Source organism: Fusarium verticillioides, chromosome 11 (assembly GCF_000149555.1).
Source record: "Fusarium verticillioides 7600 chromosome 11, whole genome shotgun sequence".
Classification (NCBI taxonomy): Eukaryota; Fungi; Ascomycota; class Sordariomycetes; order Hypocreales; family Nectriaceae; genus Fusarium; species Fusarium verticillioides.
In genome coordinates, this window is record NC_031685.1 from 631,100 (window position 1) to 647,504 (window position 16,405).

The 16,405-nt window shown below is 49.1% G+C and overlaps 6 protein-coding genes across 6 annotated transcripts; 3 read left to right on the forward strand and 3 right to left on the reverse strand.

Moving 5' to 3' along the window:
• Positions 1-876: 876 nt before the first annotated feature.
• Positions 877-2,841, reverse strand: FVEG_13054 (hypothetical protein). The gene is made up of 3 exons (XM_018902434.1): positions 2,298-2,841; positions 1,708-2,250; positions 877-1,659 (listed from the first exon to the last, which is right to left on the reverse strand). Exons 1-3 carry the CDS (start codon positions 2,772-2,774, stop codon positions 952-954), a joined length of 1,728 nt encoding a protein of 575 aa, XP_018761169.1. The 5' UTR covers positions 2,775-2,841; the 3' UTR covers positions 877-951.
• A 163-nt stretch (positions 2,842-3,004) lies between these two features.
• Positions 3,005-4,871, reverse strand: FVEG_17439 (hypothetical protein; the record flags this gene model as incomplete). The annotated part of the gene is made up of 2 exons (XM_018906684.1): positions 3,005-3,205; positions 3,726-4,871. 2 exons carry the CDS (start codon positions 4,869-4,871, stop codon positions 3,005-3,007), a joined length of 1,347 nt encoding a protein of 448 aa, XP_018761170.1.
• Positions 4,872-6,784: 1,913 nt separating this feature from the next.
• FVEG_13055 (beta-glucosidase) lies at positions 6,785-9,928 on the forward strand. The gene is made up of 6 exons (XM_018902435.1): positions 6,785-6,968; positions 7,024-7,335; positions 7,385-7,542; positions 7,589-7,983; positions 8,030-8,432; positions 8,479-9,928. Exons 1-6 carry the CDS (start codon positions 6,848-6,850, stop codon positions 9,391-9,393), a joined length of 2,304 nt encoding a protein of 767 aa, XP_018761171.1. The 5' UTR covers positions 6,785-6,847; the 3' UTR covers positions 9,394-9,928.
• On the reverse strand, positions 9,443-11,155 carry FVEG_13056 (hypothetical protein; the record flags this gene model as incomplete). Its single annotated transcript, XM_018902436.1, has 4 exons — positions 9,443-9,826; positions 9,876-10,191; positions 10,238-11,051; positions 11,110-11,155. The coding sequence occupies 4 exons, from the start codon at positions 11,153-11,155 to the stop codon at positions 9,443-9,445; spliced, it is 1,560 nt and encodes a 519-aa protein (XP_018761172.1).
• Positions 11,156-11,981: 826 nt separating this feature from the next.
• On the forward strand, positions 11,982-13,377 carry FVEG_13057 (hypothetical protein; the record flags this gene model as incomplete). Its single annotated transcript, XM_018902437.1, has 4 exons — positions 11,982-12,065; positions 12,117-12,898; positions 12,950-13,080; positions 13,130-13,377. The coding sequence occupies 4 exons, from the start codon at positions 11,982-11,984 to the stop codon at positions 13,375-13,377; spliced, it is 1,245 nt and encodes a 414-aa protein (XP_018761173.1).
• A 671-nt stretch (positions 13,378-14,048) lies between these two features.
• On the forward strand, positions 14,049-15,981 carry FVEG_13058 (hypothetical protein; the record flags this gene model as incomplete). Its single annotated transcript, XM_018902438.1, has 8 exons — positions 14,049-14,206; positions 14,256-14,349; positions 14,399-14,523; positions 14,571-14,829; positions 14,890-15,153; positions 15,202-15,368; positions 15,415-15,649; positions 15,714-15,981. The coding sequence occupies 8 exons, from the start codon at positions 14,049-14,051 to the stop codon at positions 15,909-15,911; spliced, it is 1,500 nt and encodes a 499-aa protein (XP_018761174.1). The 3' UTR covers positions 15,912-15,981.
• Positions 15,982-16,405: the final 424 nt, after the last annotated feature.

A 16,405-nucleotide genomic window follows, 5' to 3' on the forward strand; every position in this document is an offset into this window, starting at 1 on the left:
TCCATTCCGTTGTAGGAGCTTTCGCCTATCTTCCTAGGGTTTAGTCTTTTTTTATTGTCTCTTTTATTTGCTCGCTTTGACCATATGTTGGCTGACCCATGCAACTTGTCAACCAACTGCATAACATTGCGTTTCAGCTGTTGGCTAGGAAAGCTGATAGGGTGTAAGATGTAGGGGTACTTCTTTCTATATGTGGAAGGTACTTCGGATGTGTGGGTCTCAGCGAAGCAACCCGCTATCCCATGAAGTTGGCCGAGGCGCAGCTGGTAAACATTTTGCTTCTATGCATAACCAGGAAAAGGCTTTGGGCAGGTATGTAGGCAGTCTTAGCACTCCGGATCAAACAGGGGCCACCGAATTACTACTACCAGTGATGCTCGCTCCAAGGGCACCAGCTTTTTGTTGAGCAGCTTGAACTGACCTTATTATAGGTCTTGAGAAGCATGCAACAGTTGAACATAGAGACTAGTTTGCTGTGTGTCGAGAAAATGCTAGAATCGACATGCCTACCTACATACCCAAAACTACATTGAGTGCAATTCCGAGATTTCTCGCCCAGTAGTGAGGCAAAGCCAGATGTCGATGGTGTGGAGCGACTGTTTACTACAGCTACGTACTTCTGATGCTAATGAAAGCTATTGGAAAGAACGCCTCGGCCGAATCGAACCCGGTCTCAACATCAGTCTATCATGAAGCGAAATATCCTCACTCCCAGACTGGAAATGGTGCTCGCTACCTTTCTCTATTCTATAGACAATCTAATAAGAGGCGGATTAGTAGCGGGGATGGTGAAGATTAACAAATAATCGTTCTTGCATGTTTTGTACTTTGCAGTTGAGACTTGTCGCTGTGAGCTTATTCCGGCAGAGAGAGCCTAGTACCACTGCGCTTCATTGGCACTTATAAAACTCCTATTGCAGTCTCCAAAATAACAATACAATCTATATGGGATTACACCTTTGCCAATTTGACGTACACATTCTTCGGTGATCGCGTCAACGCGAGCATCTCATCCTCTGTCGCCAGCTCAGGCTTAATCGGCTCCAGCTTAAACACCCAGAAGAACAAAGTAATAAATATCTTTATCTCGATATAAGCGAGCTTCTTGCCAAAGCAGCCACGAGGCCCCAGTCCAAATGCCTGAGCCGGTCTCTTCTGCGGATCAAACACGGTCTCCTCCTCGCCCTTATCGTTGACATTTGACGTCAGCCATCTTTCGGGAACGAATTGCGCTAGGTCTTCGTCATCAAAGAGCTGTGTCCTTTCCATGTGTGCTAAAGCAGCTTCGGATCGCTTTTCAGGGCTGACTGGGATACTGGGCATCACGAGGCCGGGGCCGTTGCCGAGGAAGCCCACTGTTGTTCCTTTTGGGATGAATCGACCAAGAATCTGGGTATCGGTGGTGGCTTGGCGAAGGGTAACTGGGGCGACGCGTGAGTGTCTGAGCATCTCTTCGATGACGGCGTCAAGGTACGGGATGTGAGCTTTGAGGATCTCCTCTGCTGTTGGAATACGGTTGTCCTTTGTCGCCTGAGAATGTGCGTTCCCGATGGCTTCGCGGAGAAGTGATTGTACCCGCTGGTTGGCCGTCAGGTACTTCATTCCCCAGCGGAGAACAGCTGATGTTGTTTCATGCCCGGCAACCAAGTATCCCATCAGCTTCAAACTGTCAGCAAAATCACTACACATACCCAATTGTTAACGTACCTCGCTCATGATCGTTTGACTTCGATAGTTCGGCTTCCGCCCTTCCTTCTCGGCAATTGCGTCCTCTCTCGCAAGCATGTTATCCAAAGCACAGCGCTGTGGCTGACCTGACTCTCTCCGTTCAATACTCTTGGCGATCTCACGATCCCTCAATCTATCACGCCCCGCCCTTGCTCGTCGCATTTTGGGAGACAAATTGCGGTAGAGGAAGTGGTGAATAGTAGGAAGAGGCGACCTCATTGAAAGACCGACACTGTCTGCAAGAGTGGTGAAGCAGCTCTGTTCTTCGTCGATAGAAACGTCCTCGAACTCGAACAGGTCATCTTCTCCACCTGAAACGTTTCTCGCCTTGAGCTCTTCGAGTTGTCTGCCAATTTGCCCGTCTCCAGAGTCGATACCAAAGGAAGCACCGAGGATAATATCGAGGGCTGAATTGTGGATGTCCTGGGCTATATCGAATGGTCTGCCGCCTGATAAGTCAAGCTTGCGGTCCCAAAGCTTGAGAAGAACACTGAACTTGTCGTAGATCTCTGGAGCCGAGGCCTATCTAAGTTAGCGAACGCTCTGATGCATAGTATGTGTCTTGTTACCTGTTGAAGAAAAGTCGGCGCCATCAGGTCACGAATCAATTCTTTGTTCTTCTTGAACTTTGGATCTGACGATTTCAGCGTGATGTGATGACCTGGTACAACACCATTGAACTGCTCCCATGTCACGTCACTTCTATCAAACTCCTTCAATCGACGCATACAAATATCTGACGACTCAAAGTAATCTGCCACGAAGACCCAGGGTGCGCCGAAAGGTCTCATGAAGACCTGGACGATAGGCGATTGATGACGAGCGGGTTGCTGCGCCCACCATTCTCGACGATTGGGAGCATCTCTGAACTCGGGGATATCCCCCATGAAGGATTTGACCGCATTTTCGTTATACGGAATACCTGGGATTGGCTTAGGGAGCAGCCAGCGTCGGAGTAGGTAAAGAGCGCCAAGGATTGAGAAGCCTAGGGCTAGGGTGAAGTCTTTTGGAGCGCGCTCCGATAGCTCAATAAGACGTGACAACATGATGGCTGATTGCAGAAGCAAAGAAAGCTTACTGGGGGCAGCCAGTCTTTATACACTATGTCAACGGTCCAGTCAGTAAGATGACAGTGAACTTTAATCCGAGAGGGAATTCCCGATGTTGCTGGGGTCTTGCATGCCCATTGAATGTCTTCTTATTGGCTCATGTCAGCATACTTCCGCAATCTTATTAGTGGAGGCGTAAGACTTGCGGGGTTGCGCAATGTCATCTTTTAGCGGCTTTGGGTGTGACGGAAGACACTGATGAGCATGATAACGGTATCATCATTGTTCATTGCTAGATATTTTGCAACAGCAACAGCAACAGGAGTGAGAGTGGTACACGGTGGTGCCCTGAATGATCCAATAAGAAAGCGAAAAGGATGAGGAGCAGTGTCTGGATCGGGAAAATCCCTCGAGGTGGGCGTCACCGTCTGAGGTAAGCGGAGTTGACCACTGACATCAGATTGGGCGTTACTGCTTATCTGGGGGCATGAAACGTCACTCTAGAGTTTAGGATGTTCCCGATAACCTCCCGCGGAAGCCGACTCCATGCCGACGTTTCGTATGAATCACAGCGGGACAATAGCCAGTATCCCGATCATTTACGTCTTTTCTATTGGTAATAGTAGCCTCTTTCTCATTAAGTATCAATCTATTAGAGGATATGAAAGACGATCAATAAGGAAACCCGATCTCATCCTACGCACCAGGAGGATTGACTCCAAAGTTGATTCATAGAAGTGACGATAAGGTAGGTCCTGTAGGGAATGAGTACATAAAATAATAGAGCAAAAAGGTTTTTAGAAAAGACATAGGAAGCTTAACTTCGGTCTGCTACGATAGCTCAAGCGGCGGGGGAAACATATAGCTGAATGAAAAGGAACCCATCCATGTTCGACGATATCTTACCCATCCGAGAAGCGATGGAACTTTCTTTTTCTGTTTGCATACCTTGAGAGATTGCTTGTGGTGTTTGTGAGTTCGTTGGGTTTCTCTTTCTCTTCGTAACCTCCTCTGCTGATGTCGTCGAGCATCTTCCTCTCTTTGTGACCTCTCCCGTTGCTGTTGCCGAGCTTCTTCATCTCGTTCTATTCTCCACTGCTCTCGTTGTCTTCGCCGCTCGTGTCGTTGACTATCTCGTCGGCGTTTAGCGTCATCACTGCTCGCTATTCGGTCTCGATTGATGCTGCTCAAAAAACGCTGTAGATTGAACTGCAGGATTTCTCCTGCTTCTGATGTTTCTGGAGGTATGGCTGGCACCACAAGGGCCTCGATGTTTAGTTGTGCGGCTGAAACTTGTCCTACCGTGATACCTCTCATCTCGACATCGGCGTCTTGAATTTCGGCTCTGTTGTCTGTATTACTGACTTGTGCTTCTTCTGAGCTTGCGTTACTATTCTGGCTCTCTGGTCCCTCTGGGCGGCTGTTTTCGTTTTGATGTTGCTCGAGAGCGTTTCTCAACCTTTGGTTTTCCTTCCGAAGTCGCTCATTTTCCCACTGCAACCTAACGATACTATTTTCTTGAGAAATATTAGAAGCTAGCGGTTGCGGCGGCCAGATGCCGAGTGTCATGGAACGTTGGCCGTTATGTGCCACCGTCGTTGGACACGCGATTTCCTTGCCCTTTGAAGCTTCAGTCTGTGAAGAGCTGCCCTGTACAGAAGCTTTCTGTATGTCGCACACATCAAGTTCCCAGTCAAGCCTTTCTTCTCTCGACTCTTGTATTGATACCTCCAGTAACCCAGAGACTTTGGTGTTTTGGTCAGATAGCTGCTCAGAGAGTGTGTGCTCATCAAGCTGTTCTGCAGCTTGAACTGCAGCGTCGGTCATCACAACCTTCGGTAGTTGAGGAGGAGCTGCCTGATTTTCTGACTCTATGGGTTTATTTTCCGTATTGTTCTGATCCACAAAATCTGTTTGGGTAGCCACTGTTGTCATTCGCGGTGGCTCCTCTTTGGTCTGCTGTGCAGCGTCGGTCATGGACCTTCCATGGCCAATATTCCGCTTCCGATATTTCTCTAATTCTCGAGAGAGTCTAACAATTTCAGTCTCTAACCGGTGTTTTTGTGCGCCGGCAATGTGTAGAGAGGTATCCATTTTGAGATTTTCTTCTGCAACTCGGTCCCATTGCTGTTTTACCCAGATGAAATTTTCCGGGGTAAATTCCTCAGGGTTATCAGGCATTGGTCGATCATCTGACAAGATACAGGCAGACTTGAACTGGTTTGATATTTGCTGAGCCGCTTGGACTTCAAGAGCAGAATTCAATTGTTGCTCTAAGTCATTGGCGCGAGATTGAGCTTCGTCTCAGTGCTCGGAAACCTTCGTCAGTTGTGCATCAAGTTCATCCAGCTGCTTTTGGACCCGGCATCTCATTTGGGTTTCTTCGGCCAATCGCGACCCTAGTGTTAAAATATCCTGCCCTGACGACAAGCCTAATTCATATGACTGGCCACTGTCGCGTACAAAGAACAACTCTTTCGGCAAACTGAATAGAGATGAGAGACTTGGTGTTCTCTGACATGGCTCAAGGTCTGGTTCCTTGAACTTGTCATGAATATCTGGGCTTGAGGTCTGGCTTACTGCCCCATCGTCAGAAGCTGGGGAACTCGGTCTTGGTCTTGAAAATTGGGGATTGGATGGTTGCTTGCTTGATTTCCTCCTTACTTTAGTGGAGGGTGCCAATGATAGAGGTGTCGTAGGCGATGGACTATTTCTTGAAGATGAAGAAGAATTTGACCTCTTTGAAGAACTCCCAGACGAAGACTGTGAGCCTGGCCTCACCGGTCGAGTGACAGGTGGACTTCTTCCAGGCGGGCACCATTCTGGGCGCTTCTCTGAGGAGTCAGCGACAACCATTTCAAATGAGAAAAAAGCTTCTTATGGACCCTACTTTACGTAGTTCAAGGTGCGAATTTATTACTCTTATATCTTTCAAAAGCCTCAAGGAATCTTGTTGCATTCTCGATATAGACTGAGCTGATTGGTCCACACAATTGTGTATACCGAGCCTACATCAATGAGCTGCATTTTTGGGGGCCTCAAAAAGCGAGGGCGTTCGTCAGCAGACTCTTCTGGGCGAATGATGAGCAACACAATCAGCCAACTACGTCTTACATGCCATTCGCTCGCGCTCATCGCCAAAATGGACGCGATGCCTGCAGCCTCACTTTGAGAATGGAAAAAGGCACGTCGGCTACGGGCGGTTATTGCGCCGCTTGTAGTTTGAAGAGCGAAGAAAAGCCCGAGTTATCCGTCCTTGTGTGACTGGAACCCCCACGGTGCGAGTGTTCAGGCTCACATCAATCGCCAACACCGGCTGTAAACGTTAGGGGTATAGGATTTATAGCCCGACGGCATTCGGACTTTCGAAATAGGAGACTTCGGATATCGAGGTGCAGCAAAAATGCATTTACAGTTTTCTCAACATGCCACGTCAATTTGCACGTGTCAGTGAAGCTGGTCAGGTGTTGAAATTGGTGTTGGCGCTCTAGCCGGATTGTCATGTGTAGCAATTGTATGTCTCCCACTAGTTAACTTAAATAGACTCCGCTGAAATCCATCATGTTAATTGGCATTATCCTAAGTAATCTAGCAATGTCACTAGTTTTGATCGATGCCTAATAGTAGAGTTGCCTTATACGCGAGCGTTGATTGAAACAAGGCGAGGCTAGTTCAATCAAGTGAACAAACTGCTAAGGGCAACGTTGCATCCGGTTAAAGCCGATAAATATAGCCAGAACACTTAAAAAAAAAACCTCATCTACTTATCTGACGATCTTGAATCAACAGCATGATAGTTACAATACTCCACGTTCGCGGGGACTATCACCCTTCGGGGCCCCGGATCGCAACTCAAAAATCCATCGCAACATACCCTGTACCACCGGCTTACTCCCCGATTGGCTCCATTCTGCAAGCGGTGAACAACGGAGTTTCCGCGATCCTCGTCCAATGACGTATTTTCGGGCTGTGTCGGCTAATCACCGGCTTATTCGCTGTCCATGCAACAAAGCTCAGGTAACGCGATGAACTGATAAATACAAACAACAACACCTCCGCTCGTTTCCAAGATGAGGATCTGCGAGGTAGTTCCAGACATGATGTGGTCGACCAAACTCTTGTGTCTTGCGCTGCAAGTCGCATCTTCTTTCTCTCTTCCTGCTGAGATTCCGACTGAAGAGTATCCATCGCGTAAGATCTGCCTAGTAACTTTGACCCCTGATGGCGCTAAGCTAAACTTTGATAGCGAATGGAACTGGCAAAGGAATTTGGAAAGATGCGTATGTAAAAGCGCAGCAGTTTGTTGATCGATTGACGCTCGAGGAGAAAGTCAATGTTACGCGCGGTTTTGCGGCTGATAATGTTTGCGCTGGTAACACGGGTACAATTCCGCGCCTTGGATGGCCGGGTTTGTGTCTCCATGATGCGGGCAATGGAGTGAGAGCGACGGATTTTGTTAACTCCTATCCTTCTGCTTTGCATGTTGGGGCGAGTTGGGATAAGAACTTGACGTATCAGCGGGGTTATTACATGGGGAAGGAGTTCAAGGCCAAGGGAGGTGAGTACGAACATTCGTGCGATGTGTTTCGCGAGCTGATTGTGTTTAGTGAATATTCTTCTTGGACCAAATGTTGGGCCTTTGGGAAGAACGCCACTTGGTGGACGAAACTGGGAGGGCTTCTCGGTTGATCCGTACCTGACGGGCCGACTCAGTGCAGAGTCCATCATAGGGCATCAAGACGCCGGAGTGATTGCCAACGTCAAAGTCAGTACCCCCCCCTCAAATCCATCACCACCACTAACATCCACAGCACTTCATCGCCAACGAGCAAGAAACCTATCGTCGTCCTTACTTTGGCATTGAAGCAGTATCCTCAAATGTCGACGACAAGACTCTTCATGAGTACTATCTTTGGCCCTTTGTGGACTCGGTAAGAGCAGGTGTTGCATCAGTCATGTGTTCATACAACCGCGTCAACGGAACATATGCCTGCGAGAACAGCAAGCTCATGAATGGACTTCTCAAGACTGAGCTTGCGTTTGAGGGGTTTGTGTTGCTGGATTGGAACGCGCAGCATAATCTTGAGAGTGCGAATGCGGGACTGGATATGGTTATGCCGATGGGGGGATTCTGGGGAGAGAATTTGACGATGGCTGTTGAAAATGGGACTGTTAAGGAGGAGAGGGTGACGGACATGGCTACAAGGTATACCCCCTCAATATGTTGAGTGAGTGTTAACTAACGGTGGCAGAATCCTGGCCGCTTGGTACCTCGTCGGCCAAGATGTCGACTTTCCAACCCCTGGGATCGGAATGAAGAACCTTTCTCTTCCTCACGAGCAAGTCGAAGCTCGCACCCCCGAATCACGACCAATTTTGCTCGAGGGCGCTATTGCAGGGCATGTACTTGTCAAGAACGTAAACAGCACTCTTCCCTTCGCCGAAAAGCCCAAGATGATCTCTGTCTTTGGATATGATGCCACCGCTGCCAAGACGAAGAATACGGATAATCTTTTCCAGCTGGGATATACTTCATCACCGGAGATGGGACAAGCTGTTCTTGGCACTGAAGAGCATTTTGACCAAGCTGCCAAGGGAGGAACGATTGTTTCGGGTGGTAGGGCGGCTGCTAACTCACCGCCATACATCAGCGATGTAAGTCTTCTCTCTTCTTCCCTAGAAGCCTACTGACAAGATGCAGCCCCTCAGCGCGATTCAGCAGAGAGCCGCTAAGGATGGGAGCTGGGTGAACTGGGACCTTTCATCCTCTAACCCTGACGTGAACGGCGCAACGGATGTCTGTCTCGTTTTTATCAACGCCATGGCAACTGAAGGATGGGACCGCGATGGTCTTCACGATGACTTCAGCGACGCCCTGATCCTCAACGTTGCATCGCAATGTGCCAACACGATTGTTACAATCCACGCAGCAGGCATTCGTCTCGTTGATCAGTGGATTGACCATCCAAACATCACCGCAACAATTATCGCTCACCTTCCAGGCCAAGATAGTGGCGAGGCGCTCGTGAAGCTTCTTTACGGCGAGGCCGTTTTTTCAGGAAAGTTGCCGTATACCCTGGCGAAGAATGAGAGTGACTATACCCCTTACAAACCCTGTGGACTGGAAGAGGGAAGCAAGGATCCGCAGTGCGACTTTACTGAAGGCGTGTATCTTGACTATCGCTCTTTCGACGATCGGGATGTCACGCCAAGATTCGAGTTCGGGTACGGCCTTAGCTACACGGAGTTCGAGTACTCTGACTTGGCAGTCAAGGTTGCTGAGACAAGTGCTTCAGCTGCTGATGAAGATCTTTGGAGTACGTTTGCTACCGTTCAAGCTACAGTCTCCAACATCGGAAAGCGAGACGGTGAGGAAGTTGTTCAACTTTACGTTGCTATCCCGAATAGTCCACCAAAGCAACTCCGAGGCTTTGAGAAAGTCAAGATCAACAAGGGCGAATCTGTCGATATTCCATTTGAACTCACGAGACGTGACCTCAGCGTCTGGGACGTCGTCAAGCAGGATTGGACTCTTCAGCCGGGCAACTACACCATTTTCGTCGGCTCCAGCAGCCGTACCCTCCCCCTGAAAGAGTCACTGAACATAGAAGTTTAGAAGCCAAATCTATAAACTTTTGATTACAAATCATACAGGAATAAACGAGTTACTGTGCTCCCTCGTTATTAACGCTTAGGCCCCCACATTGCTCAAGTATCAACCCTGGAACTCCAAACCGCGGTAGTAAAATCCTTGCTTTTGCAAGCTGGGTAGATAACCAAGCCTGATTCGTTTTGCTGAGTGCTACGGAGAGCGACCACATGAAACGGTAGACTTGACGGGGATCTTCTTCGAGAGCCTTTGTGGCGACGCTGAAGATGTAGGATAGGGAGGGCTCGGGCTTGAAAGGCGTTTCGTTGTAGGTGTCTAGGCTGGAGCAGAGGATCTGCAAGGCGTGGAAGTCAAGGGCTGCGGCGTATACTGTCCACATGAGGCGCTTTCCTCCAGAGCTGGGCGTCTTTTTGGCGAGGAGGAGGATATCGGCGAATTCCTGTTGTTGTTAGTTACATTACATGGCTGTATTGGATAAGCTGTCGTACATCACCGAAGTTTTCGACATGCCGCCAGAGCTTCTTAAGATCGTCGTATCCACCGTGCGTTGTTGACCGTGCTAGTCTGAGAAGCTCAAGTTTAGATCCTTGACAGAGGTGATATAAGCGGAGAGGGCGATAATTCTCCATGTCATCGAGGAGTTCTGATATAGGATATTGTTCACCCCACATCTTGGGAAGAGCTGATCGAACGCTGAGAAAAAGGTGTTCATGTGAGATGTAGTCATGAGCGTCGCGAGATAAAAAGTCAAGACAGAATTGTCCGCTGTTCATGTTGCCTGTTGCCGAGTCCGCATCGAGGTATCTATATCTGTCAGTAAAAACACTGCTGTTGTAGTCAGTGAACTTACAATGTATACAGCAGCATCGCTTGCGCAACGCATGGTAACTTCTTTCCAGTCGCCTGTCCACCATCCCGCAAATACGGCCCCAAAAACAACCGTATTCCATCGAGATGCAGCAACGACGCCCCGGTAGTCCCCGAATCACAAGCCTCGTATCTTAAGATTAGAAACCACATCGTAAACAGCGCATCGATATCACAATCCTGCTCCGGCGTCTGACAGATACGATCCAACAACGATGACAGGTCTTTTAGCGCCTGTGTATAATGCACCGCCGCCGCAGCTGCAAGGCGACTCGCCCTCTCCAACGAGGCACTCGCATCGACCACCTCTTGTGCGATAAGAAGTTCCTTCGCTCGTAGCTCCATATTCGCGACTGCGATGAAACTCCTCATCACGCCGGGATACACATTCGCGATATTCGTATAGATATACGAGAAGTTACTCCATTGCCAGAGCTTTCCATAACTCACCACCATAGTCGAATAAGGTATGTACGCAAAAGCCGCCCTGTCCTGTTCGCTCAGCTGTAGTGAATTCGCAAGCAATATATGCGCCGCTGATAAATGCGACCGTGGAAAGTGAAAGTCATGGCCACTCGCCGGCGAAACAGGACTTCCAGAGTCAAAGCTCGCAGGCGATTCACTCGATGCCAACAATCGCGGACTTCCATACGCAGGACTCTCAACCCTCTTCCCCCTTGCACTTAATGCCTGGCCCGGTTCGAGCCATTCACACTTATTGGGACTGTTCTCACAGCGTTTGCAAACAGGTCTTTGCTCATCACATTTGACTTTTCGGATACGACATGTCAAACACCCTTGATGAATATCTTTGTTAGCAGCGATATCGGAAAGGATATGGTGTTCCGGGCGTACCGTTTTTGGAACGCGCTTTTCGGCGATCTGCGATGGGGGAGGGCATGGCGGGCGGAGATATGACTCGGGAATACAGACGCGCTGGGACGATAACATGGGATCGTGTATTGTGTAATTGTGATGCAACATGCAACTGAATCAGTTTTTTTCTCCCTTCGTCAGGGTGTTAAAGTCTAGGCTGCGGGGGAGATTGGGGCTGGGATTGGGATTGGGGAGAAATTTTGTGATAATGACTGGATGGGGGACGTTTCCAAGGATGAACGAGGGATGTCGGGAGGGGATACCGATGAATTGAGTTTGTGTTAGTACGGAAATAGCTAGTCTTGAATATTGTATCCAAGTCTTTGCAGCTCCCGTTGCATTGTCCACTCTAATAACAGCTCTATAACCGTATATCCGAGTTACGTGGTATTTGAGACCAGGTCCATCAACTCAAAGGAACCTCGTTATCTCCTTCAGCAACAGAATTGGCATTGTCAGGGTCGACACCGGCTTGTTGATCCTCCCCGAGAAAATCTTGTCCTCCGTCAGCCTCAACGGTGATAACACATCCCCAAGTTCTCATTGGATTCTTCGGCTAATTTAGTGGCCGTCGGTCAGTCAACGTTCCCCGTCGGAAAACTGCCACACAGACCCCCTGAAGCTCCCTGTAAGCTGCCCCAAAACTAGCCGAAAATAGCCATATCGGGACACTTTTTGTCTCGCGGAGTTTCCTGATTCATGCGAGCAACGGGCGTCATGAAGTTCAGCTCGGATTGTGTCATGACCCGCAGGAGCTAGAACCGCAGCTTCTTTCTTATAAGCCGGCCAAGCCCGGGGTAGTTTATTTCCTGGGGTATTCCGTGACTTCATTGTAATTCGAGCAGCGCAAGATGTCTTCCAACGAGCAGGTTTACGAAAATATCTCCAAGTCTGTCGCTCATCATGAGCAGGACTTGGCAGACATTTGCAAAAAGGTACACCGCGCTACCTGTACAGCTTTGGGGGAACTTAACTAATGTTTCTAGATCCATGAGAACCCAGAGCTCAACTACAAAGAGTTCAAAGCCCACGACAACATCTGCGATCTCATGGACCGTCTAGGCTACAACGTCAAACGCTCCGCCTACGGCATCCAAACATCCTTCGAAGTCGAATCCGGCCAGACCGGCAAAATCATCGTTTTCAACGCAGAGTACGACGCACTTCCCGGTCTAGGCCATGCCTGTGGCCACAATCTTATTGCGACAAGCTCCATCGCCGCATTTATCGCTACCGCCGAAACAATACGCTCCCTCAATATCCCCGGCCGCGTTCGCCTCCTTGGAACACCAGCCGAAGAAGGCGGCGGTGGAAAAGTCCATCTTATCAAGGCTGGTGCGTACGAGGGAGTAGATGCTTGTCTGATGGCTCATCCAACGGGGAGGCTGTCACCGCAGGGCGAGAAGAATGTCGATGGTGTTTCGGCGGCGAGGTCGAGTGCGAGAAGGCAGATTAAAGTGGCGTTTACAGGGCAGAATGCTCATGCAGGCAATACGCCGTGGCATGGGAAGAATGCGCTCGATGCGATTGTGTCATCATATGTGAATATCTCTCTTCTAAGGCAGCAGATTCAGCCAACAGAGAGGATTCACGGTGTTATTAGAAATGGAGGTGCTGAGCCGAATATTATTCCGGATTCGACGAACTTGGAGTATTATTTGAGAGCGGCTGGGGCTGATCAGATCAAGGAGCTTACGGGAAGGGTAGAGGCGTGTTTTAAGGCCGGGGCTATCGCTACGGGCTGTCAAGTGCAATGCAGTTGCGAATCGTAAGTCAAGCAAACCGGATTGTCGAAATGGCCGTACTGATGAACTCTCAGAGACCAAGATTACATGGAGCTACGACCGAACATGTCCATGTCGAACGAGTTTACAAAACACATGCAAGCCTTTGGACGAGATTACATCTTAGATGCAAACCAACCACCGATGGGCGCATCAACAGACATGGGTATGTCCACTGCCACCTCCCCAGTCTTCAGCTCAACTAACGTTCCTAGGCAACGTTACATACTGTGTAGCGGGTATTCATCCCATGTTCGCCGTTGGAACCGAAGATCCTTTGGTGCAACCCCATACACCCAAGTTTGCAGAGGCAGCAGGAACAAGAGAAGCGTTTGAGAGAGCTTTGGATTGTGCCAAGGGATTAGCAGCTACGGCCTGCGAGATGCTTCTTCAGACTGATTTGATGGATCAAGCGAAAGATGAGTTTAAAAGGGATGTTGAGCCGATTGGTTATAGACTTTAGAACACCTAAATGATGAGATAATGAAGCCTTGGTTATACTGTTATGTCATCTCGATCCCGTTGTTATCGAAGGGCAATGATATCGCGTTGTATTTCCCTTTCGAGTCACCGCTGATATCGTCCATGTGATAAGACCGCATATGCATGTCTCTGACACTGAAGATAATGCATCGTCATTCTCTTCGCCGCGGGATCATGATGGGCAACTGTCGGCGTACTAACTAACACCCACCAAATCTTCGCCTCCCCGCATTCCGGCGCTTCCCAAAGAGTCGGGTCCGTCGCAACAACCCTATCATTTTGCCGAGTCAGCCAATCGGCAACGCCTGAACCTTTCTTTGCCGACTCAACCAATGAGCGCGAAACGATATCCGAGCTGGAGAAACTAGCAGTACGGCTCTTTCAAACGGGTAGTGGAATGACTTCAATTTTTCAGACGTGAATGGTATTTCTCTACTTGATCAAAACGTCAGTGCTGAGATAGTATCCCCAGACTTATCTTGAGTATATGCGGGGGTGGAGACTGCTTGGGATCAAGAGATAAAGCCACTGGTCTAGATGCTCCCTTGGATATCTACTTAACTGGCTTCCAGTCCTCTCTTTTCATCATCAATCATCCACTTTAGTTCTTTATTCTCTTGTTTCAACACTTGCAAGATATTCTCTAACAGTATGGCTTTTGATAGAGAAGACAAGATCAACATCCCTGCTCAGGACCCTGATGCGAAGATGGGTGAGACGTTCAGTCTTCAGGGGTCGATGCAGGTTGCGGAGGAGGGTGTTGATAACCACTATAGGGGACAAAAGGTCTTGAGAAGGATTGATCTTTGGTAAGTTGTCCTTCAACTAGAGATGAAGATTTCTAACGTTGGTGTCAAGCCTTATGCCCCTTCTGCTCGTGTCTTATACACTGCAGTTCCTTGACAAGCAGTCGCTCAACTTTGCCTCTATCATGGGCATCATCGATGACTTGGTCAGTACACGACAATCAAGAAGTGCTCGACATTCACTGACATGCGCAGGATCTCGTTGGATCGAGATACAGCTGGTGCAGCAGTGCCTTCTACTTCGGCTACCTCGCCTTCAGCTACCCAGCGTCCTGGCTGATGGTTCGTCTGCCTCTCGGCAAGTACCTCGCTGGATCAAGGTAAGCACTCCCCAATCTTGCACGATTCTCCCACTAACATATCGCAGTCTCGCTTGGGCCATCATCCTCTGCTGCCACGCCGCAGTTCAAACCTTCCCTGGTCTTCTCGTCGCTCGCTTCTTCCTCGGTGTAGCAGAGGCTTCCATCTCGCCTGGTTTCTCCCTCATCACTGGAATGTGGTACAAGCGTGAGGAACAGCCCTTCCGGCACGGTATCTGGTTCCTAGGCAATGCCATCGCTACTTCATTTGGTGGTCTGTTGGCGTATGGCATTGCCCATATTGGCGGCGCCCTTGAGTCTTGGCGTGTAAGTCTCCACATCGACTGCATATTGTGCTGAGTAACAACAGCTGACTCTTGTCTACAGTGGCTCTTCATCATCTTTGGTCTCATCACACTCGTCTGGGCCATCGTGCTAGCCATCTTTCTCCCCGACACTCCCGACAACGCCCGTTTCCTCGATCAACAACAACGCATTGATGCCGTCGATCGTATCCGAAGTAACCAAACTGGCTTGAAGAACAACAGCTTCAAGTGGGAGCAGGTCCGCGAAGTTATCAAGGATCCTAATGTCCTGCTCTTGATGGTCTTCCAAGTTGCCTTTAGCATTCCCAACGGTGCACATACCACTGTGAGTGATCCCCGAACTCGACTGCAGCAATTATCTGACACCTTGTAGTTCAGTAGTCTTGTCATGGCCGGCTTCGGCTTCAGTCGTTTCCAAGTCTATCTTCTCAACATGCCCATGGGTGCTATCCTTGCTTTCTTCGCTCTAGGATCAACATACCTTTGCAGTCGTTTCAACGGCTACAGAACCATTATCGGCGCATGCCTCAGCCTGATCAGGTAAGCATCTCCGACCTCGTGTAACTTCACCATCTAACTGTAACAGTTTGGCCGGGTCGCTTCTCGTTCGTTACGGCCCCAACCAAGGAAGTCGACTCTTTGGACTGTGGATCTTTGTCGCGTTCGCTGCTGGTTTTCCTATTTCCTTGTCCATGGTCGCTTCCAACGTCGCCGGCTTTACTAAGAAGAGTGTCGCAGCCGCGATGATGTTCATGGCATATACCACCGGTAATATTATCGGCCCTTTTCTATTCTTCGCCCGTGAGGCACCTGAATATCCGGTAAGTCAACCAGTCTCTGTGATCAAAGCGTTTATCTGGAAAAGAGCTGACATCATGACTCTAGAGCGGTTTCTTGGCGACGACGATCTGCTTCGGCATTTCGACCGTTACCATGATTGTTCTCCGATTTGTGCTAATCGCCGAGAACAAGCGACGCGACAAGCTCCAGCAGACGAGCTCTGGTCTTCAGGATGATACGCAGCATCTCGAGATCTCCGATATCACCGATAGGAAGAACCTCAACTTCCGTTATGTTTACTAAACATGGCAGGGAGACGATATGGGATAGTCTCTCGTAGCTAGATAGTCAACATATATAGTATGAATTTGCAATCCATATAACAACTCTTGCTTCACATTTTCCACAAGCCTAGATCTCGTAATCAAGGCTCTAGACAGAGCGACTCATACACTATCACTCTATCTAACTCCTCTGCCCCAATATCACATAGCCTGAGGTGTTAATTTTGGAACTACCCTTCGGACCGTATCCTCTAGCCGCAGCTCATTGCGCTCTACACGCGGCAACCAAAGGCTTACTGCATACACCTTGTCCTCATTGAGCTCCCAATGCCGCTGATAGACTTCGAGACGAACGTTCGAGGTAACACAAATATCTTTATTTCTGACTGTGCTTCCCGAAGCTCCTTGTTTGTCCCTATGGTATGAGATTGGGTAATCTATCTTAGGTGCACGGTTTCTGGTGGCCTTTGAGCTTCTAGGGCCGTTGATAGCATGGCCGACCCTCGACGCCTT